The sequence below is a fragment of the Perna viridis genome, chromosome 11 (genome assembly GCF_037379345.1).
Source record: "Perna viridis isolate PV_CMFRI_1.1 ecotype Kerala chromosome 11, ASM3737934v1, whole genome shotgun sequence".
Taxonomy (NCBI): Eukaryota; Metazoa; Mollusca; class Bivalvia; order Mytilida; family Mytilidae; genus Perna; species Perna viridis.
In genome coordinates, this window is record NC_142455.1 from 4498195 (window position 1) to 4523860 (window position 25666).

A 25666-nucleotide genomic window follows, 5' to 3' on the forward strand; every position below is an offset into this window, starting at 1 on the left:
AGCTTTCTAACAGACAGAAAGGAAAGGGGTAAATTCAATAACACTAGTTTCTGGCCTACTATTTTGCGAAAGTTTCAACTTACTTTTTGAAATTTACTATTTGCTTATTTTAAGCTAAAATACTATCTGAATACTAATATACAGAAAATACATGCTGTTGCGTGATAATTTTTTCACAAGGAGGGCACAAAACACTACATCTACACAGTTTTCGAAGAATTACACAAAATGTGAGGATTATGGGTAGTTTTTTAATCAAAAAATATAGAGTGCAAGCTATGAACAACAAAATCTTTTGTCAGGAGTTGTAATGGTACAGAAGGCTATTTTTGTAGAAATATCAAAGAGTTTGATAAATACGCTCTATGTTTTCTACATAAAAATGTCTCATGAAATGAGCTATTTTAATACAATTCAGCTAGATTTTCCAATTTTTCGCTATTTACCTAAAAAATTTTAGTGCAACACATGCATTAACAGCAATGAAACTTGGTTTTTCACAAAAGTCACATATTCAACTAGTAAATTATGCAATTTTCAAATTTATTTGAAATACTTTAGTTTTTGGGGCTGATTTTGATATTTAGTAGGATGCAGCTCAATACTACAGCAGAGATTGAACCCTGAACAGTTGGGGCAAATATGAACACACCAAACTTCTCTAAAACCTACCCATTGTGGTTTGGAATGTTGTAAAATTTTACAAAGATCAACTAACTAATATTCAAGTTATAGCACGAAGATCTAGTATCCATGGATGGTGACAATGACAGGGACACTGATGATAACATGGATGCCAACAGCACCATACCAATTTATGACAGCAATTTTTTTGCGGTCGTATTATAATGAAGAAAAATGAAGACATTAAATTTTAAAAGTTTATTTGAGTCATTACTCGGTTAATAGCGGCAATATAATTATCATCCAGCAGTCAACAATATCATTTAAACTATAAAAACAATAACAGTAGCAAACATATTCATGTACTGACTTAAACAAAAACACATTAATGAGTTACTCCCCTTGAATAGTAACATCATTCATATTAATTCAATGGAACACAAAGGGTCTAAATAAAAACTCAGAGTAAATATTAAACCTTCTCAGGGACTAAAATTTTCATAGGAAAATGTACATCTCCGGGACTTCTTGTTCAACTTGGGGAATTGTACTTGTAAGAACTGTACTTGGCCACAAAGAAATTGTTGACAAATTCATTGAAAAGAATTATTTGGTTACAACAGTTTGAACAAAAGAGATCATATATTGAACCTTTCAAAAGTATATAAATTGAAATGAACTATCAACAACTAAAAAGAGTTTTAAAACATATTAACAGTAAACATTCTTATTTTTCTTTTAGCCGTATACCAATTTTAGCATTTCCCTGTAGCTGCTGAATCTATAGCATAAACAAATTTGTGTTGACTTTCTAATACTGCAAACAATTTGCAGTATCAGAAAATCAACAATGAAGTTTTTTTTCACTCAATGGAACAGACAGCTAATTTTTGTGCTTTTGTGCTGAATATGATAAAAAGCATGATTACTGTAAAATTCATGATTTTTTTATTAAGGAAACATTTTATGTTCATTGGAAGTATGTAGATAATACCTGCATATGTTTAAACTATAAAAACTGGTGACTGGGAAAATTTTTACAATAAGCATTTATTAATAAAACTTTAGTTGACCAAAAGAAAACGAATACTACACCTTATACTCATGTAACTTATATTGTTACATCAAAGTTTAGTGAATCAAATCCAGGATTGACCCTTAAATACCTTCTGTATGAATGAGCATTTTTTCAAAGATTTCTGATTGCAATTTACACAGAAATTTTCAACAGCTGCATTAAAATGAGGATTGAATACTTTATTGTATTTTTAGGTTTATTGTTTTCAAATATAGACTGATGGTCACAAAAATCCTCATACTGGCACCCTTGACACCTCACCAATTTACCATCAATCCATGACTGAAGCCTCAAAATATTAATATCAATACAGTAAATACAATACAGTTAGCCAAGTGGCAGATCCAGGGGAGGGTGTGCAGGGGGTTGACATCCCCTTTTCATTGGAAAATTGGTCATTTTCATGTGTAAAATTGACAAAAAATGGCAAATAATGTCCTAGCACCCCCATTTTATGAGGAACCCCACTCGCACCCCACCTTTTCAAAGTGTCTGGATCTGCCCCTGCTGCCGACCACTTTTCACCAAATACTAGAACACTTGATCTGATGGTTAAATATTGAAAGGAATCCCTATAAATGTGTGTACACTTATTGACTATATTTTAGTCAAATGGGAAGAAGTAGAAAAGAAATGTACACTGACTTAGTACTAGCAATTACAGGTTGTTAGTCATATAAAACTGAATAAAAAGTCAAACAATGTCTTGAAGTACAAAAATGATCCACATAAACTAAGTATTAAAATCAAATCGTTGCTACTTTACTTAATTAAAGAATTACATGTAATAAAATTAACATTTAAATGCAATAAAATAAAAGTGGTACTAACTAGAAAAGTGCCTAACCCTCCACCGAACTAAACCGTAGAATTCTGTGCTGTTGATCTTTCCCAATCATGGAATGAATAGTTTTAATTTGGAATGTATTGAGACATGACATTGATAAATAATAAAACAGTGCAGTAGAATGTTCAGCTTTCTGTAGAAAACTTAGGATCAAAATTAACATGATAAACTTGCACTGGAAACTGATATTCTAAAGCACTGTAAAATTAGAACAACATTCAGATTAATAAATGTTAAAATGTATGTAATTATTCATGTAAAATACAAGTAATCATTCATGTTAAATACATGTAATCATTCATTTAAAATACATGAAACCATTCATGTAAAATACATGTAATCATTTATGCAAAAAATACATGTAATCATTAATGTAAAATACATCCAATCAGCCAAGAAATAAATGCAACAGTATAATTACTTGGTTATATTTGTTTCAAGGGTTTCTTTTTAATCAAACAATAAGGAAAATTTGTGCTATAAACAAGGCCTTCAAGTAATTTCACATCAAGCCATTGTTTAACACTTGTATTTATGCATGTTCGCTGGTCATGTTCAGCCATTTTTATCAGATTTTCAGACTCCTCTGGTTTTATCCATTGATATTTCTTTATCCAGTGACTCCCATTTTTCTCTTCAATTTCATTAAACACACCTTGAAATGTAATTTGGGAAGTTTTTATGAAATCCTTGTCATTTCTTCAGTGGTTTTAATAGATAAAACCTAGTAAGCCAAAACCTATGGAAAATGTAGAGAATTCCTTTTCCTGCAAAATTTCCAATACTTATATCTCAAAAACAAGCACAACAAAGAACATGCTTAAGCGAATGTAAAAAATATAGGAGTCATTTGAATAAATCAGGTTATAGGAAACTAATGCTGTCTCTTGTTAATTAAAGCTGCAATGTTGACTACAAACACATAAAATTGTAGAAGCTGTCTTGGCTATCAATATAAATTTTTACAATGAAACTTGTCTAAAACAGTCAAAATCCCTTTATACCAATTAAAATGTTTTTTGAATCTGGGTAAACCAAACACCTGAAAAAAAACTGTCTAAACCAAACAAACTTTTCAATCCAAATGTAATTCAGTTTAGACAAGTTTTATTGTATCTTGGTCTTTCCATTTGCCCAAAAAAAGACAATACTGACAAATGTCAGTTGCCCTCTGAATTTAATTTTCCTCTCCTATTTTTTTCTTTTATAACTATGAGTAAAATGATAAAACAAAGAATATCATAAATGTTAAAATCAAGGGTTTTGTTCTTATGCATCTGAGGTATACTGTTGATGACTTCATATCTAAATAACTAAATGCATGATAAGCATTGCAGGGGCAGATCCAGGATCTAAGGTTAAGAGGACTGAGAAGAATTAAATGCCAAACACAACAGGGCAAGAAAATTTTGGGTATGGAGTTTTTGAAAAATCAAGATTTTATGCCCCAAAAAAGATGCCCAGAATGCCATTCCTTGGATCCTCACCTGCATTAATAAGTTGACCTATTATAATATTGGTATATGCATGATAAATGTGATGACAAAGAGACTTTTGAGGTTTTTTCTTGACAATTTTCTTCATTTCTGAAATTTGTTGTAAAAAAATTCTTAAACCAAGAAAATTAATCTTGTGTAGTCTTAACCAGAAAAGAAAGTGACTTTTGGAAAATAAAGAGGAAAATAAAAGGAAAAGAGTTTGGCAGTGGCTTCAAGCCAGGCCCTGGTGTTCATATCTTAATGTGAAATCTAAATTTTGCTCACTTTTATATTTGTACTTGAGTGAAAAAATGTAAATGAATGACTACAAAGAATTTGTGATGGACTCAAATAAACATTGATAAAATTGAGTGGTAAATATTACTGGCTCTAAACTGAGTGTTGTATACATGTATACATAAATGTATTTAAAAATGAAAAAGAGTACTTAAATTTTGTTTAAGTATACACCTCTGTAAGAATCAGGCAAAATGAAAATACAACCATTACTGGATTTGTTAAGAAATTTTTCAATAATATGTTAGAAAAATGAGTTTTTGACAAAGTTACCTGCCCGTGTTCATATTCTGTACATTTTGCTAGATTCAATGAAATCATAACTCAACTTACCAAAATGATACGAAAAATCTTAATTTTTTTCGTTGATTTTGATAGTGTGAATAGTCAAATTACACATGTAACTGGGTTTTTTTTATACAATGTATCAACCGCTGCCTAATTCTTACAGAGACCGACACTTAAATACCTGACAAAGTCTTAAATGATGTATCTCTTTATATGTAGATAAAAAACTGTTTCAAAGCAATAAATTTCACATGGACTAAATGCTTAATAAAATATATAAATGTTTTATTAAGAAATGGAGCTAACGTGCCTGCCGTAAATTCCTAAAAAGTCACAAGTATAAAATTTACTGTATGGTTTGACTTTACAATGTGTCCTATTGTTCTATCAAAACTAATATTAATTATTACACACTTACACCTTTTTATAAAAGCCTTTTCAGGCCCTTATGCTTTAATAAGGGTATGTCATAACAGTATAACACACTTTATCACTACAAGAATCATAATTCAACACCAATTAAAATAGATTAAGTAGCAGTCTTTATGAAAAACAGACAGGAGGTGATTCATCTCAAAAATCCACCAATTTCATTTTATTTCTTGTTCAGAAACAGCTATAGACCACATAACCAGTCTCAGTTTTTCATTTGGAAGTTGCCCTTTTGAGATAAAATTTATGTAGATTGTTGATGAAATTAGAACTTTGCAAAAGTGAGTTATCTTTCTTGATTTGGTTTGATTTGGTTGATTTTAGTGGGAGTTTAAGTGTAGTTTTCTCAAAAATACAGATCTAAATACAGAGAAGACCATTGTCACATAAAAATATAGCATATGAAGACCAAAAAAGCACTGTTTCTTCCATGAGTTTTTCTACAACATGAATCACCTTACCATAAGTAGTGTCTGAATTTTATATGGACTGGTACTTTATGTACATAAAATTAGACAAAGTTCACTAAATGATTCCCTCTCTTCACCACACAAGAAACAATATGGTCAAAATATATAGAAAAGTTTTAAAACAGGATGTAGATGTTACTTGAGTCTGAAATCGAATTCTGTGATAATGCATACTTATATAAAGCTTGTCTAAAAAATCAATGGCTGTGACAGTTATAGAAAACTGTAATGGACAGACACCATGATCACTACATACTGCCCACTTTCAGAAGAGGGAGATATAAAAACCAAAACATGTGTGCAATGTACAATATTAAAAGACATTTGGTGAAATCTTTGATAAACTTCTTAAAAACTGCCTCTTATAAAAAGTTAAGTAGAATACAAGTCTGACTGGAGTTGTAGAAGGAAAGAAAAGCTGTCAGATTGGTAAATAAAGTTCCCATTTACTTTAAATGTTTGAACGGAGTACTTAGTCATATATACACAAAGGAGATATTGTTTATAGACTGTTGCCAGAAACATAACGATATGTAATTGTACAAAAGGAAATCAACCCAAACAGAAAAAAATAACAGTTTAAAATCAGAATGTACAGAAATCTGAAAAGATTCTATTACTATGTGCATATAAGTTTTTCTTTTTTGTTACAAGTTTTAGTTACAACATTGACAAGAAAGGCTGATTCCTATTGATTGGTTAATTTTTTTTTTCACACTTTCAATTTGTGATTTTCAAGACTACAAGATAACATAGTTGACTTCCCTTACATATTAATGCCAAGAAATCATCCTTAAATATTACTGCTGCAATGAACTTTAACATCCTGCATCATTTGTAGGTGGGACAGTATATGTTAAGTACTTGACCATGTAATATTTAGGCAACAAAAATACATGGAAAAAAAATGCTGTAATAAATTAAATGCTGTCAAAGAAGCTAGATATGTAATGAAGCTGATCTAAAGTAGTAAAGAAGTATTTTTGAGAGTCTGCCTCTGTAAGAATCAGGCAGTGGGTGAAACATGACATGAAATTTATTGCCTTTATTCCTTGATTCTGATGGTACAAATACATGTAGTCCAATTACACGGTCAAAGTGGTAAGTTATTCCTTTATTTAGGTAGAAATAACTTGCCACTTTGACAGTGTAATTTGACTACATGTATTTGTACCATCAGAATCAAGGCAAGATTTTCTAGGTACTATCAGAATCAAGGAATAAAGGCAAGATTTTCTAGGTACTACCAGAATCAAGGAATAAAGGCAAGATTTTCTAGGTACCATCAGAATCAAGGAATAAAGGCAAGAGTTCCTGAGTACCATCAGAATCAAGGAATAAAGGCAAGATTTTCTAGGTTATTTTGGTAAAATGAGTTAAAAATTTGTCGAAATGAACTGCAAACAGAGGCAGATAACTCTTCAAAACTCAAAATTTTCGGACATTCTAAGGAAAAATTTCCATATTCAGTAATTTGCATTTTCGGAAACCTACGATTGACTACGCTTAGTACATCAAGATGGAGGAATGTAGAAAGCGTAGTAAACCATTGGTTTCCAAGAATGAGTGACGTGGAGATCAAAGAAGAGACTTTCTTGAGTGAATGTAAATTGACACATCTATGGGTTTTAGACATGCATGTTTCAGATCTTATACATTTTGCCAATTCTTACTAATACGTGAACTTAATCACTTAAAAATTGATTGAAATGCCATGCAAATGCTTACATCATTCCTTATTTCATGTGCATGACTAGCTAAAAACTTTTTCTCTTCATTACAATATTTCCCACTATTTGTTATTTGAATCATGTGTGTTCAATAGAATGTTCAGCAGTATCACTGCCTACCTGTTTCTTAAATGGACTTGTAGTTAAATCTTCAACACTAACTGACCATAAAAATAAAACAAAATTACAGCCACAAGAAAACAATTCATCTATATAATAATAAATATTAATTTAAATAAATATATGTACTACCGTTTTGCACTTCCTAAACTCTGGAGAATTTTGTTCTCTTTTGTTGGTAAATTTTTGCTATTGATTGAATTAATATTTTTATTGGTTTTTATATCACCATTTGGACTACTTGAGACAATATTTTCGTCTTTCTTGAACTCTTCTTCATTTCTTTTAGAAATCAATGCTTCTTTGTTTATTGAATTCACTAAAGTTTCTGATTTCTTGTTTACACTTGAAGAACCATCACATTGTTGAACTTTGGTATAGATCTGTCCGTAACCGTAAGGCTTCAGATGGTAGACCAGATATTCCAATACATACATCATGTTTGGAGGTACATAGTGAAATGTGATAGCAAAGTCACTACAACAACTTGGACCCTAAAATTATAAACAAAAGAAGTAGATGAGTTCTGAGTCCTCCATACTACAGACAGTAATATAGTTAACGTCAGGGAATATAGCTGGTCTTCCCTTGATTATATGACAGTCACATGATGAACTTACTAATTAGTTTAAGTGGGCAATTGACAAACTTTCTATCAAACATAGATTAAAACTAGAAGCACATTTGGAGATACCCCCGCTTCCCTCCCAAGATACCATATAGAATACCCCACAAGTGATTTATGCATTCTGATGGAAATGCAAAATAGTAGGTCCAGAATGGCATCATGTAATAAAGAATCTGTGAAAGTTTCAAATTCTATTCAGCAGTTTCAGAGGAGTTGCCAATTAGAACTGGGGTCAGACAAACAAACATACGAATGGACTGATGAATGGACGGACACCATGATCACTATATACCTCCCACTTTTCAAGTGATTTTTTTACATTTTTACTACGAAAACTTTTAAATTTTCATATTAATTGTCCACTTACATGTAGCTACCTAAGACATTTCATCAGCTAATGGTCATTTAATCAAGGGAGATCAACAATATTCCATGAAGTTAACTATTTTACTCATTGTAAATAAATAAAGGCTAGACAGAGCATGTGTACCTCTCGTTACATGTATTTTTCAATTGAATTGGATTTCTTATAGGCTATCACACACAGGTTGCTGTTTACAAAAGATTACAATACATCTATAACGTTCAACAGATTTTAGGGTATCACGCCCAAATCGCTGTTTACAAAAGATTACAATACATCTATAACTTTCAACAGAAGACAACATACTGTTAATAATGATCATAGTAATTATTTTTTATTACAATTTTTTTTTTATGAGAATTTGAGAGTGTAAACACCATTGTCAAAACCAGATGTTACGGTATTTAAATATCAGCATGATCAGAGACTGCACAATCCAATTTTGATTTATAAATGAGATAAGATGGAGCTCAGTTGATGTTGAGGAAGAAAAATACAAGTAAAGCAAGTAGCAGATGCAGATCTTTAGTGCAATAGTACCACAGTATTGATGTACTTGTTTTAGTTAATACATCGAAACCTAAACCAAACCAAGAACTAACCAAAATCCTATCTAAACCAAACCAAGAACTAACCAAAATCCTGTCTAAACCAGACACTTTTAAAAGTCAATGCATATGTATATGTAAATGCATTATGAAACTGGGTAAACTTACTGAACTATTGTCTAATAAAAACAAATTCTACAAACTTAAAATATTTGGTTTAAACAGGTTTCACTATTAAATTTTGTGGTTTGTTAAAAATGTATTTTGTGGATTTCATAAGACTTTTATGTATACTACTAATTAATAGAGTTAGTTTGAAGGTACTTTTATTTGTGGGTACTAATTTTCATGGTTAAGAGGAAAAATGCTCAATTTGTAAATTCTTGAATTCCTGGATCTGACAACTAAATCATATAAAAGAATGGGAAACTTCCAATTTGTTGGAAACCAAATTTCATGGTTTACTAAACCCACCAAAACCACAAAAATTAGTACCCCATGAACAATTATACTGCCACAGTATGTCCTTCCATGATTGAATGACCATTTAGTTGAAATGTAGTTAACTGAACAATTAGACATTATTTGGACGACTTACAAGATAATATAAACTTCATAGTGATAGATTGTAAGGGACATCCTATATTTGTAGATGCTCTGACACAAGAATAGCTCAAAATATGGGAATATTATAGTGGGAAATTCTTGTCAGGTTATAATTTTCCCTATATTCTCAAGATTTGGGAAATCTTGCAAATAAAAGCTGGTCAATTTTTAGTCTAGAAATTTTTTCCTATAATTTCCATTTCCAAAAATTATGAAGGTGCAAAAAATAAAGACTATAGTCATGTAATAACCCTATTTAAAGAGAGTCACAAAATTTGGCACCATGAAAATTACCCGCTTCATAGTCTGTCAGAAGTAATGTATTTCAGAAATGGAGTTAGGACTTTTAACTCAGATGCATAGTGTGTGTTATAGGAAGTCCTGCATGCAACCACTGGTCAAGACATCAGTGATGTAACAATATAGCCACAAAGGATCAACAAGGTCAATTGTCATTTGAGTACAAATAACTCCATTCCATTTTTAAATAATTTCAAAGCCTAAATCATATCAAGGTACAATGTAGATCATACCTTATATTTTTATATTCCTGCCAATTATCTCCCCTTAAAAGAGGTTTATACAATTAATGTTTGTAATTTTACCATACAATCTTCCATTTAAAAATTCTGTTTTTATATCACTTTAAACATTAAAAGTTCATTGAAATTATATATGTCTGTATGATTTCGTAAGATGACTGAAAACAATCATCAGTGTAATAGTTAAGATCTACCAGGTACCTTATGTATTTTTATCTACAAGTACGTTAGATAGAAAGTTAATATCTCTTTGTCGTTTGTGCAATAAACTCTCTCAGGAAGTTTACCAGTTATGAATATAACATTACCAAAAGACAAACTCAGTTTCTTAAAGAAAACTATTTTCTGACAGTAATTGACCTAAAATATACATGTAAGTACTGGTAAACCTTAAGCCAAGTTAAGGTCAGTAAGGAAATTATTTCAAACTCTTAATACAGCACTGAAACTTTCTAGAATGACAAAATAATACCCCATTAAATTTTTTTTTTAAATCTTAAATAATATCTCACATGTACAATGTACATAAAGTAAAGTGAAGTTAAATTAGGGAAGTCAATTTTTTTCAATGCCATTAAAAAAGATTTAACAACTACCATTAGCATGAACAGAGAGAGCAACAGATACCACTGCCTCCCCTTTACCCAACCTCTGCAAGAAGGGGAAGAAACATAAAGGGGTGGGAAGGTGATTGTTATTTAATCAATGGAATACCAACTCTATCACCTGAACATTATAATCCTATGTGCTGTAATGTCAATAGTAGCATGTTTACTGTGAACATACTAATTTTTTGCAGTGGACTGAAAACTGCAAAAAATTGTACATGTATGCGCAAAATTGATTTTTAACACTATAAAACACTAAACATTTTTTGAAGCAGCGAAAATTGATACCAGTGAATAAGCTCACTTGACAGAATCCACAAAATTAGCAACTGCTAATTAACATGTTTACCGTAGTTTATAGATTATTTAATTTTATATGATTTGTGTTCTCGAAATTTGATTGGTTGAAATTAAATGTGATCATTGGAGAAGCCCATAAAAATTCAAGAAGGGTGTACCAAGTTTTCAGAAACGGAGTCTTTCTCTGTGAACAGTTGAATATGTCATTTCTACAGCCTACAAATGTATGTTCAACATACAAAATGTAGATAAGATATTCAATTGCTTGCAAAGAAATATTCCATGTATATTACTTTCAGTTTAAAAGCTAAAACATCTCTGGATATGTAAATCATCATTGTTACATGTTTAACAAGGTACATGTATATTCAACTGTCATTTGACAATGTCGAAAGGTTTTAATTTATACCTGTTTAGCTGGGTAATAATTATAACTCCAATACCACATGTCTTTCGGAAGTATTCCTGGAATTAAATGGTGCTCTGGTACAAAAGGCATGAATCTCTCTGCACCTGATGAATCACGGCTGTCTTCTGCTTTCACACCCACTCTCTCCAAGCAACGCCCCATTTCTAAATCCTCTGCTCCACCTGCATCCACTCTACATGTTCCTTCCTTCATTATACCATCTTCAACAAAACGTTCTGTAGCTTTGCGGCTTAATACATATCCAGCTCCACCACTCATATAACCTTGACTTACATAGGGTTTAAATCTACGACCAAAATATATTGGTTTATTTGGATCTTTGTCGTGTAAAAAGTAACGTAAATTTTCTACAACCACATAAGTATCATCATCAGCTTTCATAAACCAGTCATATTGATTTAAGTGATTTTTATAAAGATATTTAAACGCTTCTTTTGTTTTTGCCCAGAGATTATCCCTCCCTTCGTTGACAGGTAGGGCAACAGCTTGTAATTCTGCATCATTAGCAGAGCTCATAAAAATAAGTTTAGAGCACCGTTTTCCCCACGTAGCTTTCACATGTTTGGCTTTAGACTGGTGGTTGCTTGGGTTGGTCATCACCCAGCATAGGACACTGACTTCTTTTTCTAATTGTTTAGCCAAGGCATCTGACTCATCTAAAAATTAAAAAAAAAATATTGCATGTAAGTTATATTATGAATTAGAAATTTACATGTACAATATAACATGTATTTTGATTGGTTCCAAGCCGGGGAATGTCATAGAATACATCTGAATATACCCAGTCACGGACATTGTAATAATACACAGATCAATTCAATGAAAAAAGTTTTGATATTGATCGCTGTGTAAACTTTTGAAATCGACATCAAATTTTATATAAACAGTTTTAATTGTTATTTTAGCAATTTTAAAAAGTATATGTAAAAATGTTTCAAGATATACATATACATGGACATTTTGTCAAAAGTTTATTCAATTTATGAAAAGTTAATAAGTGTTTAATTGTCTTCAAATCATTAAAGAATACTCCACCAATTGATCCAGTACTAAACTTAGTAAGGTCTACATGTACATTTGTAAATGTAATAGGTTTGGCAAGGGAAAACCATACAGAAATAGCATTCTACATAGAAAACCGATTAATTTTAAGTCACAGAAATATTTCTATTGCAAAATGTTCAAAGTTTCATTAATAAAATGATAGATTTTAACAGCCTTGTTTCGGAGAGAAAATCACACAAGTGCTGTATATGAACATAATGTACACAAATCAAAACAGAAAGTATGTATATGTATATATTCATTTATATGTGACATTCCCTGCTTAGGATTGAATGCAGATGCACAGCATATGTTAAAGTGGGTTTCACAGATTCACATTATTTGGGATATCAGTGATACATGTAACAACACGGGGTAGAATTATCAACAAAATCAAATTGAGTACAATTAGCTCCATCCCACACAAATACTCTAGAGTTTAGTTCATTTGAAAGAGTAATCAAGGGAACCAAGGTTATAGCGGTAACCAAAAGAATGTAATCCAGGGACAAAGACCCGACATGGAAAACAGACATATACAACAAAGAACATACAGTAACTAAAATCATATATACAAAGTAACAAAAGCAAATGAGCAACTCGGACTCCACTAAAAATTGGGAGCATGGACCAGGTACACCGGTAGGGTAAGCATCCTCTGCTTTTCTAGAAACACCCGCCGAGTTGCTCATAAAAAGTAAAGTCCGGGGTAGACAAACGAGGAAAGGAAAACTATGACCCATTGAATAAATCAGTTTTCATGGTGCAGATAATAAAAGTATAATATAACAAATAGTTCAAGATACTTTGGATCAATTTACGATATACCAAAATTTATGGACCAGCTCTTTGTCTCAATAATTGAAAAAATAAATTAAATGGACTTTGGCTACATTTTGTACATTTTGGTCCAGAAAATTACTTGGGCAACCAAATGGTCCATCATGACCTATTTGCTGAATAAAAGTACATGAAGCATGATTTATGGGTCAAAAGATCACACGTTTTATATCAACACACGTACCCGGTATATTTTTTTACAAAAATTTCAGAGAATGAATTTTCACAATAATTTCCGTATACATGTACACTATGAAAATAGTAAATGTACATTTTTTCAATGTTCACACAGATATTAATGTACATGTACAATGTACAATTGATCCCTTTCTTGAGTTAAATTTTCTCACTTCAGCCTACAAGGTGAGAACATGAAAGCCAATCAACCAGAATGAAAATTCATCAAAGATATTTTTTTTGGAGTATGTTTTATCAATGACAATGTCACAAACATCCTTTCAGTTTCTAATTTGTACAATGTGAATATGCACTACACAAGTACTTTTGCATTTGAACCCTGCTAATATAAATCATTGCTTGATCACCTACATGTGTAATTCCCTAGCAAATACATGTACATGTAGTTTTTCAATTCCTTTCATAAGGTTGAAAAATTCATGTATGTCATGTACATACATTTTGTATGTATACATGTACGTACATTGTACGTGTACATCAATCAAAAAAATTACTGCCAGACATACTGCTTGTCATAAATTATGTGTACTTCCGAAATAATGTTGTTTCCCTTGCAGAAAGTTTACTAATTTATCAAAAAAGGCTAAAAAATAATCCCAAAAAGATTACATGTAACTACATTGTATTTCCCTATTAGAATTGGAAGAGTAGGATATGGTGTTTCTGTTCAAAATTACCCTGATTAATTGTTTTTGATTTCAATATGAAGTTTTATTAGATGAAGATTTTTTCCAAGGCTGTTTAGGGCTGTGTTATTTATTCCAAAGGCAACTTCATTTTCAATTGTTTTTACTGCTTGAGACCCTCTATAAATATAAGGTTTTGTTTGGTTATTACAAATTTCCTAATTTGAAAAAAAAATTATGCATATTTTTTCCAAGAAAAAAAAGGATGAGGTACAAAAAAAATGTATATTTGTACATGTACATTGTACATGTACACATGCAGTTTTGAAAAAGACCACCAATATCCCACAACTGGCACAAGCAAAAAGTCCATGCTAATTTGTATTGTTGCTTTTTATCTGGTTTTATACAATGTTGTGCATGTTTGGTAGAATTCTTTTGCTTTTGACTTTGATATCTCTAATGTGAACCGGACTATCACTATAGTCTATATTGGTACATGTACATGTATATTGTTACATAATACTATTAATGTCTTTCAGATATGATAAAAATAGATATTTGCTTATCTACCGATTGAAAAGCCTTAACACAAACTTTTCTTAGCAACAAACGTATAATTTGAAATAGAAAAACCTGCGTGACTGTGAAAATGTGCATCGTTCCAGTCAACAGAGACATCGGGACCCTTTAGGTGATCCATTTCTCCGTGGCTATGTGGACTGTTTGGAATGAATATGCCAGAAGACACTTGTTGACCATATTGCACACGGTTATTTTGTTGGGTAAAAAAGAAAGTTAATAAAAATCCGAGGATAATTCCAACGAAAAACAACATAAGTCCCTTGTGAGTGACATTCAAACTTTGTGCCATGTTGACAATTTTTCGATTCTCTCTAGGATTTTCCTGAAGAAGGGATAGTCACGAGAAGTTCCAAGAGTATGAAGTTTGAATCGTCCCAAAGTTTATTCACACTATGTCTTTCGTATGTCTTCTGGTGGGAAAAATCGAAAAATTATCCTATATTTCATTTATCCTTGTCACTAAATAAAACATTTATTTTTGAGTGAGAAATTCATGATGGAATTATGATTTTAGAATATTGCCTTTATAGTCATACAATTTACAAGATAATGTTATTTTGTGACAATGATTTACCCGCCATTCGGGGCAATCTAGCTTCAATTAAAAGGGGGAACTTTACAAGTAATTGGGTACGGGTGTGCCATCCACAGGCGCGGATCCAAGGACTGGAGTACCGCCCCCTACATAGGTAAGAAAAAAAATCACCACTAGTTTCACCCCATAATATTGTTTGCCTTGCTTTGCACGGCATTTCAATTACCCTCTCCCCCCCCTAAACGCAAACCCTGGATCCGCCCCTGATCCATTACTTTCCTCAGCAAGTTTGAAATTGATTTGATTGTGTACTTTATTCCATGAAGTTACTTCTTAATTTATTTCCTGAAGTTAATCACATACATTACTCGCTGTATTAAAAAGAACTGACAAAATAATTCAAAATAAATTATTTGAGCGTAAAAATATGTTTGTTTTTTATATGTACCGTTTTAAGCTCATGAGTAAACAGTTCATCATGTATAAAAAATCAATGACTCCATCAAGAACTTCTTCTGTGTGATTTTCATTAGCACATTTTACTGCTGGAACAATCAATAAATGTACGTACATTGTATGCCATGTACACATCGCCATGTGCTGTATATTGAGATGAAGATACAACTGAATGATTTTAACTAATGTAACTGATGTAAGTATAAACGGTTTAGAAATATGCATGAGAACTAATTCAAAATATGCTAATGTACACTTTGGAAGTAATTGTACACGAGACTTTGTCGAGTTCTGATTTTTGCAAACTGTTAATATTGTTCAAAATAACGTTCGACGTGCTGTCATGTTTTGTTTACGGTGGAAATGTTAGTTTAATCGAATGCACTCTCACTCCGGTGCGAGTGTAACCATGGCAACGTATTATATGATCCGTTCATTTATCGTTCCAAATTGCACTGTTAAATATGGGTATGCATATGATACATACAAGGCGTCCCTATATAGTAGATAAGCTTAATTATTTGAGCAAATGCAAAAATGATTTTTGGTAGACCATGTTTCCGCGACATATAGTAAACTGGACAAATGTTCTGACTCGTGAAGATTTTCATTAGATTTGCATACCTTGAGATCACAATAACAACTGAAAAGTTTAAAGTAGTTCCAAATAGGCGTTCTCAATATATTTAAGAACAATTCTCTTTAAGGACGAAAAATAAGGAAGAAATTTGAAAACAGAAGTTTCCGTTATTGCATATTTTTATTGTATGAAGTCACCTTGGCATGTAAATGTAAAAAATACACGTTTTATTTTGGTAAACCCGTTGCCATGGTAACTATCAAAGAAATTTCACTGTACTGCTGGAAAGGTTATTCCATACCATTTCCAAGTCCACTGAAATAGTAAAATTTCCCTTTTGGTATAGTTCAGGTTAATACAAAATATTTCCATGGCAATGGGTTTGCAAAAATATTTTAAAAAATTCTCGAGAATGAAAATCGGATATTCACTTTGAAAATTCGATGTTAATATTTCATTTAGACTTTTTTTAGTTATTTTAAACATATTTGAAAGTTTGAGGTTTCCACATGATTTTGATTCATACAGAGTCAAGGGTAAAGTAAAACTTCGGCTGGAACTCAATGTTAAAGATGTCTTACAAAAATATATATTGGAAATGAATTATTACAATATTTCATATTATCATTTTATTTATATTTGTAAATTAACTTACCAACATAGGAATGACCTTGAATGAACATACTTCAGAACTTTAATTTAAAAAAAAAAGAGCTCGCCGAACTTGATTTTGAGATTATTAAGCCTAATTAAAGAAGGCGTTTTTTGTTATTGAAAATATGGGATAAAAGAATATCCACTCTTTAGCGGAACGTTTGACAACTCTTGCATGAAAATCGGATATTCACTTTTTTCAAAAGTATATATACATTTACCTTAAGATTATCCAGGGGCTATAAATTAATTACACTCCCTGGATTATCATAAACACTTGGGTAAATTTTGAAGCAGTTTTGAAAAGGATGGGAAATGTGGAAAACACCCACTTATTCGAGTGTTGAAGTTCCATAACACAAGAGCAGAGAATCGATTTTTCACCCCAAAAAAATTATACAGATCTACTCTAATTAAAATTTTAAGTGTTATTTAAAGAAATTTGGATAAGAGTTCTTAAGTTATTGTGTGTCACTATGAAGGTGACTGGCGATCGGACAGACAATTTTATACTGTTCTCGAAGACATAAAAAATCGAAATTATATGCAGTTTATCGATCACGTGTAAGCAATGAATAGTCTCAAATATATCAAGTACATTCTGTTTTAAAAGTAGAACTATTTGTAGATCGGCGAAAGGATGAAACTGATTCTTGCTACCAGTACCAGGGGCTATGTGATTATTACCACATCGATGGGATGTCTGGTTCTGTTGATTTTATGGATACGGAATTTTCTAAAGACTGTACCTCAGCCTTTAGAAAACAGTCCGCACGACAGACACATCATGGGTGAGCTCAACATGAAAAAGGCCGGGATGGACAACGAGCAGATGATTAGAATTATTAGGCAGCATTTTATAGAAAACCCATCCAACGAACCATATTCCCTTGACGATCCAGGGAAACTCGATTTCTCCAGCGGACAGGCACCCTTTGTGGACAATCGCCTTGGTTTCTTGGTAGGATGTATGGGCATTTGATTAACAATACTATTAACAATGAAAATAATAACGGTAATCTTTGATGTGTTTTGAGGTCCATTGACAGATGAAATTGTTTTGAAATTCAGTAAGACAAGATTAATAGGATTTGATAAGATTTTATATATATACAATAAAAACATCTTAAGAATTTCTTTCAAACTTTCACACAAGGACGTATGGGCCTTTAATCTTATTACTAGAAATTTGTATGGTTAACTTATCATCATTGAATTGAAGGTCACATACGCTTCTTTCTTATAAGAAGATTACTTTGACCATAAGAAGTCAAAGGGGCAAGTTATACATGCATTATTGCAGTATTGATCATTTATTATACTTTCGTTTGCTGAACAACCAGTTGTTTTGTTTTGTTTTTGTTTTTATTCAAGGATGACGATGGACCAATATGTGTCTATCAAAACGGTTTAAACAAATCCAATGTCATTTGACACGATGGAATATTTAACATTCCGTTTAATGACCTCTTTGATATGATCCTTTTTAAAGGCGTGTTATACATCAAAATAATGGTGCAACATGTTTCTGAAAAATACATATGTACGTGACAAAAGTAAACGTTTAGTGGCGGCAACAGTCTTGCTCGTGTCAGTATATAATATACTAATAAATATATGTTTCAGTAGGCCCAAAAGAAAGAATAATGAAGCCAAGAGCCAGACAAAACAAACTCACTTCGGAACATTTTTGTGGCAAAAAAAAAGAAAAAGAAAGCAAGAAACAAGCCATTCTAAAATTCTCAAACATACATAAAGAAATATCATCTATATTTATTTTTAAAAAATGAGACGGGGTATAATTCATGCAAAAACCCACCGAATTCTTTTTTTATTTCTAATTGAGAAACGGTTATATACCACACAACCAGTCTCCATTAGTCATTCAGTGGTTGCACTTAATTTCGAGATTATAATAATATACATGTTATTTAATTCGGTTGAATTTTGTGAGACTTCATTGCATATGGTTTTCTCAATAATACAGATCAAATTACAAAAGGACTATCGTAATGTATAAATAAATCATATGTAGATAAAAAAAAAAAAAAAAAAAATCTTCTGTAACAGAAATTCAACGCTGCTTATTGAACAACACGGCTCTGATTGCACTTTTTGTCCAGAATATGTTTGCTCGCAGTATATTATAACAGTCATGGCTTCACCAGTTGTTCTTTATACCTAGGGGATTACCATTTGATTCATAAGAGGGGTGGGGTGGCTGGCAGTTTTGGTTGGGAAAAAATTATCATTTTCAAAAATGTGCTCATCTGAAAAATTATTTTCAAACGCTATACGGCTAGATTGTTTACTTTCATTACACTGAAGAGTAGAATACTCAGAAAAGTTATTTGTTTTATTTTCTTGGTAGTGGAGGCCATAATAAAATAGTATAAATCCATATATATTCAGGCCAAGATATTTATTTATGAAATCTGTCATTAGAATCAAATGATCGTCCCCTTAAGCATGCATGCTCCTTATATGGGCTACATCGTGTGATTTACAATTCTTTCTTTCTATTTTTTTTCTAAGGAGGGTGGATTCTACATTGAATGTGGTGCTCTGGATGGCGAGAAGCGTTCTAATACACTATTTTTCGAACGCCATCGGCATTGGAACGGACTACTGATAGAGGCCGATCCGTCTAACTACGCCAAGCTGAAGAGTAAGAACAGAAAAGCATTTACCATGAATGCTTGTTTAAATCCGTATCCTTATCCTGCTAAGGCAAGTTTCTATCTACACTTGTATGTAATTTAATTTCAGAAGTAACACGCTTTCGGATTGGATACTTGAAAATTTGTGTCCACCATCTCCTAGATCAAATTTGCTACGCAGGTTATTTGGTGTGCATCGCGTGATTGAGGTTATTTCTTCATAGACCGAAAAAAATATAACAGTCATTCCTAAAATATTCAAAACTTGAATAACAGATTATTCCAAGAAAGGCATTAATGCGTTAGACACAGATTTTGGTTATTTTAATCCAAAGTCAATCTATATCTATAAGGTCATTTCATTTATTACTGTTATCAAGGTTAAGCTTGCTAAGTAAATTGTCTTATGTATACTCTCATATGCTGAAGATATGGAATTTTAAACATTATGCATTTTTTTCTATTTAAATGGTCAATATGTCCTACAACTGGATGTTCCGTTATACGTTTCTAATGACAAATTGACCACAACAAATTTCATTTGCTAAGCAACATAAAATCTCTATTTAAACTAGTATCATTACTTCCATCGTGAGCAGACGTGTTTTTGTAAACTACTTGTACTTCATATTTCTGTTTATACTTTGGAAATAAAAGCATTTGGAATATAATTGATATTGCACAGGAGAGCCGACTACACACAGTGAGCTAGAATTCCCTGTTCCCGATAGTCGAACTCAAAACTCAATATCGCATTTATTGGCATCAAGCTTCAGAGCTTCTCGGCGAAAAGAGTCGTCCCATTATCTCACAAATCGTAATAAATGCAACAACAACTAGTAATGATATAAAGTCCTTGCTTGGTCGGAAAATTACATGATACTAATCCCTTCTGGGATTCGACGGCTGGAGATATTTTTTTTTGTTTTGACCACCATCGGTGGTGGCCAAAACAAAACAAAAAATCTCCAGCGCCGAATCCCAAAAGGGATTAATATGATACATGGAACTAGTTCTAAACATACGGTGTCGAAATTATATATATCAATGTTAAAATTTATTATTAGTAAAAGTTAAAACAGAAATTGAATATGTTTATTTCATGGTTAAAATGTTGAGGGGCTTTTACATCTGTTTTTAATTCCGTAAAACCAGTAATATATAATTGCAATGGACATCATACACACATCTGCGAACTATTACCATCTGGACTTGATGGTCACTTGCTATGCCACGGTAACTGTTGGCAGAGAAGGGCAAGCTTACTTTCCGGAGCACCTGATGTAACTCATAGTTGTGTGTGTGTGTGTGTGTGTGTGTGTGTGGGATAGTACCACAAGTGCACTGAAGTTTTTTTTTTTTTTTTTTTTGTGCACTTCCTTGTTTTTATTATCTTTAGTTTTGATATACAGTTGTATTAGCTACGTTGTGTATGCAGATCATCTCTGTTTCTTGCTTGCATAATTATGTTAGCCACGTACTTGGCAGTTCCGGATCCAGACACTTTGAAATGGAGGGGTGCCAGCCGAAGTTCCTCGGAAAAGGGTGGATGTTAGGACATTATTTACCTTTTTGATAAATTTTACACATGTAAAAGAAAAATTCTCCAAAAAAAAAGTGGTGCCAACCCCTTCTGGATCTGCCACTCCTTGGATTAATGTCTCTAAATTGTCCTTCTGTTTAGATGCTTGGATATTTTTAACCATCATAAAACAATTTCTAGATTCTCATCCAAAATCTTTCAGAATAGGGGGCGGATGGGCAAATTTTATTATTTTTTTCATCAATTTATTAATAAATGAACAAGAGGCTCCCAGGAGCCTGAATCGCTCACCTGGTTAAATTGTTGCCTTTCAAGGGCAATAACTCTAACAAGGAGCTGTCCGACAATTCTGACTTCGAAAGACTTTGGTAGAACTTATCATAAGGATCATTTCATCAATGAAAGTTTCATTCTATCTATTATAGTTTCCAAGATATTGGCTGAAAACTGCTAAAAACATTTTTTGCCTTTCAAGGGCCATAACTTTTACATGGAGTCGTCTGACAATTCTGATCCTTGGAGACTTTTTTTAGGCCTTATAAATAAAAATCATTTCAGCAATTGAAAGTCTCATTCTATCATAGTTTTCAAGATATTAGCTGAAAACTGTAAAAAAAAACCCTGTCATTTTTCTCCTCTCAAGGGCCATAACTCTTACATGGAGTCATCTGACAACTTTGATCCCTTGGAGACTTTTGTAGGTCTTATAATAAAGATCATTCCAGCAGCTGAAAGATATCAGCTAAATCTAAAGGTTTTGGAGATACGTATATGCACAAAACATCTGTCCGACCCCTGTTTTATTATTAGTAACGACAGCCATGTTTTTAACCAATCAAAAATCCAATCATTTTGTTTAGGATACCCTAAAAACAAGAATACCAACTCATTTAATTCTATAGAGTAGGTTCTGAGGAGAAGATTTTTGAAAGTAATAGCATCAAAAAACAGCTATAAAACGTAAAAAAAAGCAATAACTCCAGCATGGGTCAACAAATTTTCACCAAAATTAGACCACAGATAGATCTCATCATGCTGAATACTTTTATCATATCAGAATTTAGTTAAAACTAACGGTTTTGGAGATATATGCAAAAATCTTTTGTCTGTCCATATGTTTTATTTTTAACGACAGCCAATTTTTAACCGATCAAAAATCGAAACGGTCATTTTGTTTAGGATACCTTAAAAAACAAGAATACTAACTTTCATTGAATTCTGTAGAATAGTTTCTGAGAAGAAGATTTTTTGAAAGTAATAACATCAAAACAGCAAATAACATCCAAAAAGGGCAATAACTCCAACATGGGTCAACAGATTTTCACCAAAATTTGACCACAGATAGATCTTATCATGCTGAATACTTTTATTGATTTAGTTAAACCTAACGGTTTTGGAGATATATGCAAAAATCTCCTGTCTGACCCCTATATTCTATTTTTAGTAACGGCTGCCATGTTTTTAACCGATCAAAAATCCAAACGGTCATTTTGTGCTGGATACTCTTAGGAATAATCATTATAAGTTTCATGCAAATCTATACGGTAGTTTCAGAACAGAAGATGTTTGAAGAAATTATTAACGATGAATACGACGATGACGGACGGACGCCAAGTGATGGCAATAGCTAACCTGGCTTACGGGCAGGTGAGCTAAAATGTTTTCAATTTGAAAGAAATTGACCTAAATTGGGAAAAAATCAAAATAATTTTTTTCTGGGGGGATGAGAATCTTGGATATTTTTTTTTTTTTTGGCCTATTAGAAAATATTGGTAAATTAATGTTTAGTCACAGCAATGTTTCAAGTAAAAAAAAAAGTCTACATGAAAAATGGTGTAGTGTACAACGTAAAATTCTCTACTTTAAAGCTGCATTAGCTGCCAAATTTGTTCAGTTTTTGATTCTACTGAATTTTGCTGATTCGATGAAACAAGTTTGTAGTAATGCTATTGAAGCAATAAATGTCGATAATACCTACAGAATATTGTGAAAACAACGTTTTTAATCAGGAAAGATCGATTGCTCTGTTCTAATTATTTTTTGGCATTACTTCCGAAGATTGCCGATAAGCCATTCACCTGGGTTAAAAAAACTTGAACCTTGGTTAAAAAATAACAATGATGGATAGACAGGTCAGCACGTGCCTTGTTTTAATATCATTTCATCTAGTTCTTGATTAGTTTTAAGATTAATAATGACCATATTTGTGCCACATTATATCACAATACAAAAATTTCAAAAGGATCCTTGCGTTATATTCGAACCTTACCTTTGAATTATAGGTTACAGACCACCAATTCAACCAACGAGCTTTTGGAACGTACGCAAAAATAGTCCTACGCAGAAATTACCCCCTGTTCCTGATAGTGCTGTGAAAAAAAATTCTCATTTTATTATACGCCCGTCTATATAGACGGGACGTATTATGGTATACCGTTGTCCGTCTAGCCGTCCACACGTCGCGCGATAACTCAAATTCGCTTTTACGGATTCAAATGAAATTTTAGCACAATATTAATATTAACGGAAGAAAGCTCCCTTTCGATTTTGAAGATTTTTTTAATTGTCGGTCCAGAGTTACGGAACTTTATTCACTTAAAAATTTATATTATCGTCAAATCTGATGTAATAACTCAACGGTACTGATACTATTCTTGAAATTTTGCATACAGTTTTATAGACATGCTAGATTATGGTTGTATAATGGTAACTATTGTCCGTCCGTCCGTCCGTTGGTCCTTCCGTCCATCACTCAAATTCGCTTTTACGGATTCAAATGAAATTTTAGCACAATATTAATATTCACGGAAGAACGCTCCCTTTCGATTTCGAAGAATTATTTATTTGTCGTTCCAGAGTTACGGAACTTTATTGACTTAAAAATCTATATTGTTGTCAAATCTGATGTAATTACCACGACACCTATTTCGCGTATTTAATGCATTTTGTGTGTGGATATCAAGTGACATTATACAAGAATAGCACAATTTAGTAGAAATAATTTAAGGTTAAGGCATATTTCAACAGAAACAAATATTTACGAAAATGACAGTTATTGCAGCTTTAAGGGATTATTATTGTAGTTTTAAAAATAACTTCAGTCATAAAGTTTTTCTTTTTTCTTTTAAAGTTGAGATTTAACAAGGCATCCAATGTTGGGAGAGTAATACATGACAGTTCTGTAGAAAGTTGGCTGAAACACTGGAAAATAACAGAAAATATTGTAGAAGTGCAATGTTTTCCTCTTTATTCCATACTTCTGGCTCTCAATCAAACAACAGTTGACTTCTTCAGCCTCGATGTGGAAGGAGACGAGCTGCGTGTGCTCCAAACAATCCCATTTGACAAAATCGACATCAAAATGGTCACGGTTGAATACATCAACCAACCAGGATCAGTGGGAGATTTGAATCAGTTTATGGTTGCCAAGGGTTACGAACCTTTGATTAAAATGCATAAGGACGATGGAACAGTGACTGATGTTATTTACAGAAAACATACAAATAAGTCTTGATAAAAAAATTCCAAAAATCTTCACTCTGTGATGAAAGTCAGAATTTAAGAGCAGGTGCTGATTCAAAGAAGGGCAGACCCAGCATACCCCCCTCTAAAATTGGGAAGAAAAATTATTTGGCATGAAATCTTGATTTTTCACAAAATCTACCCAAAACATGTCCTTGCCTTGCTTGACTTTTAAGTCTATTATTGAAATTCTTACTGAAATCCTGGATCCACCCCTGAAGGGAAGTATAACCCCCCTGATTTGAACTATCAAAGCTTAAAGTTAGTAGAAAAATGAGATGGCAGAATATACATTTTATTTGTGCTATGATGGTAAAGCCTCGTAACATAGTGACACTTGTTGAGTCAACATATTTTTTTAACAAACCGGAACTGGAGATACTTGTAATATCATTCAAAGTAAATGAAGATATGACTGTCTAAAGTGCCTGTAGAACTCTTTGAACAGATGAAAACATTGCCTAGATGGACTGTACAAATAAATTCTTCTATTAATTTTACAGCGATACATGAAGCATTGATGTTTTGTATATTTGTAAAAAAAGGGTATTAAAGTTAAACTAAATATGCATTTTTTAATGAGGCAACACGACATCTAGGACTTCCAAAGTATATACCTATAGCTATAGTTACTTACATAGTTTTTATCAATATTTTGCAAAACAATAAGTTGTAAAATTCAGCTTATTACACTTTCTTTGTACCAGTAATTGGTTTTGAACATGAAACTTTTACATAAGTAATCTAGCACGTGAAAAGTTTTAGTGACAGACACTACATAAACTGCCAAGTATCACTATTTGTTGGGGTTATTTAAATATTCAGATTCAAATAAGTGGTGCATTAGATTTGTTTTGTCATAAAAATGCAAGAAGACAACATTCGTTAAATTTGAAGGCCCTGTAATGGCTTTCTTGATTGCTTAGGACTATTTCATTGGTAAAACCCCCATGGACATTTTCAAAAGTTGGCAGGTATGTCACCTAATAATTTCAAGGTCAAGGCTGCTGTTTTAAAAAAAAGTTTTGTGATC

The 25666-nt window shown here is 32.2% G+C and overlaps 2 protein-coding genes across 3 annotated transcripts; one reads left to right on the forward strand and one right to left on the reverse strand.

Annotated features, from left to right (window-relative positions):
- Positions 1–867: 867 nt before the first annotated feature.
- On the reverse strand, positions 868–14993 carry LOC148602404 (glycoprotein-N-acetylgalactosamine 3-beta-galactosyltransferase 1-like). The gene is made up of 3 exons (XM_088553679.1): positions 14735–14993; positions 11370–12046; positions 868–7858 (listed from the first exon to the last, which is right to left on the reverse strand). The coding sequence occupies exons 1-3, from the start codon at positions 14970–14972 to the stop codon at positions 7493–7495; spliced, it is 1281 nt and encodes a 426-aa protein (XP_088409805.1). The 5' UTR covers positions 14973–14993; the 3' UTR covers positions 868–7492.
- On the forward strand, positions 14818–25261 carry LOC148602405 (uncharacterized). 2 transcript variants are annotated; one of them, XM_088553684.1, is made up of 4 exons: positions 14818–14945; positions 17537–17869; positions 19444–19638; positions 24242–25261. In XM_088553684.1, exons 2-4 carry the CDS (start codon positions 17549–17551, stop codon positions 24623–24625), a joined length of 900 nt encoding a protein of 299 aa, XP_088409810.1. In that variant the 5' UTR covers positions 14818–14945; positions 17537–17548; the 3' UTR covers positions 24626–25261. The 2 variants fall into 2 exon arrangements, with proteins under 2 accessions (XP_088409810.1, XP_088409809.1); XM_088553683.1 differs by lacking the exon at positions 14818–14945 and adding an exon at positions 15712–15870.
- Positions 25262–25666: the final 405 nt, after the last annotated feature.

What these genes read in the sequence shown, in the direction of transcription:
- LOC148602405 (XM_088553683.1), top strand. Translation starts at nt 15,847, where the DNA reads ATGATTTTAACTAATGTAACTGAT. An exon ending in ACAATCGCCTTGGTTTCTTG is followed by an intron (nt 17,870 to 19,443) that starts GTAGGATGTATG and finishes TTTTTTTCTAAG; the next exon opens with GAGGGTGGATTCTACATTGA. An exon ending in CGTATCCTTATCCTGCTAAG is followed by an intron (nt 19,639 to 24,241) that starts GCAAGTTTCTAT and finishes TTTCTTTTAAAG; the next exon opens with TTGAGATTTAACAAGGCATC.
- LOC148602404 (XM_088553679.1), bottom strand. Translation starts at nt 14,972, where the DNA reads ATGGCACAAAGTTTGAATGTCACTCACAAGGGACTTATGTTGTTTTTC. An exon ending in ACATTTTCACAGTCACGCAG is followed by an intron (nt 12,047 to 14,734) that starts GTTTTTCTATTT and finishes TTTAATTTTTAG; the next exon opens with ATGAGTCAGATGCCTTGGCT. An exon ending in ATTATTACCCAGCTAAACAG is followed by an intron (nt 7,859 to 11,369) that starts GTATAAATTAAA and finishes TTATAATTTTAG; the next exon opens with GGTCCAAGTTGTTGTAGTGA.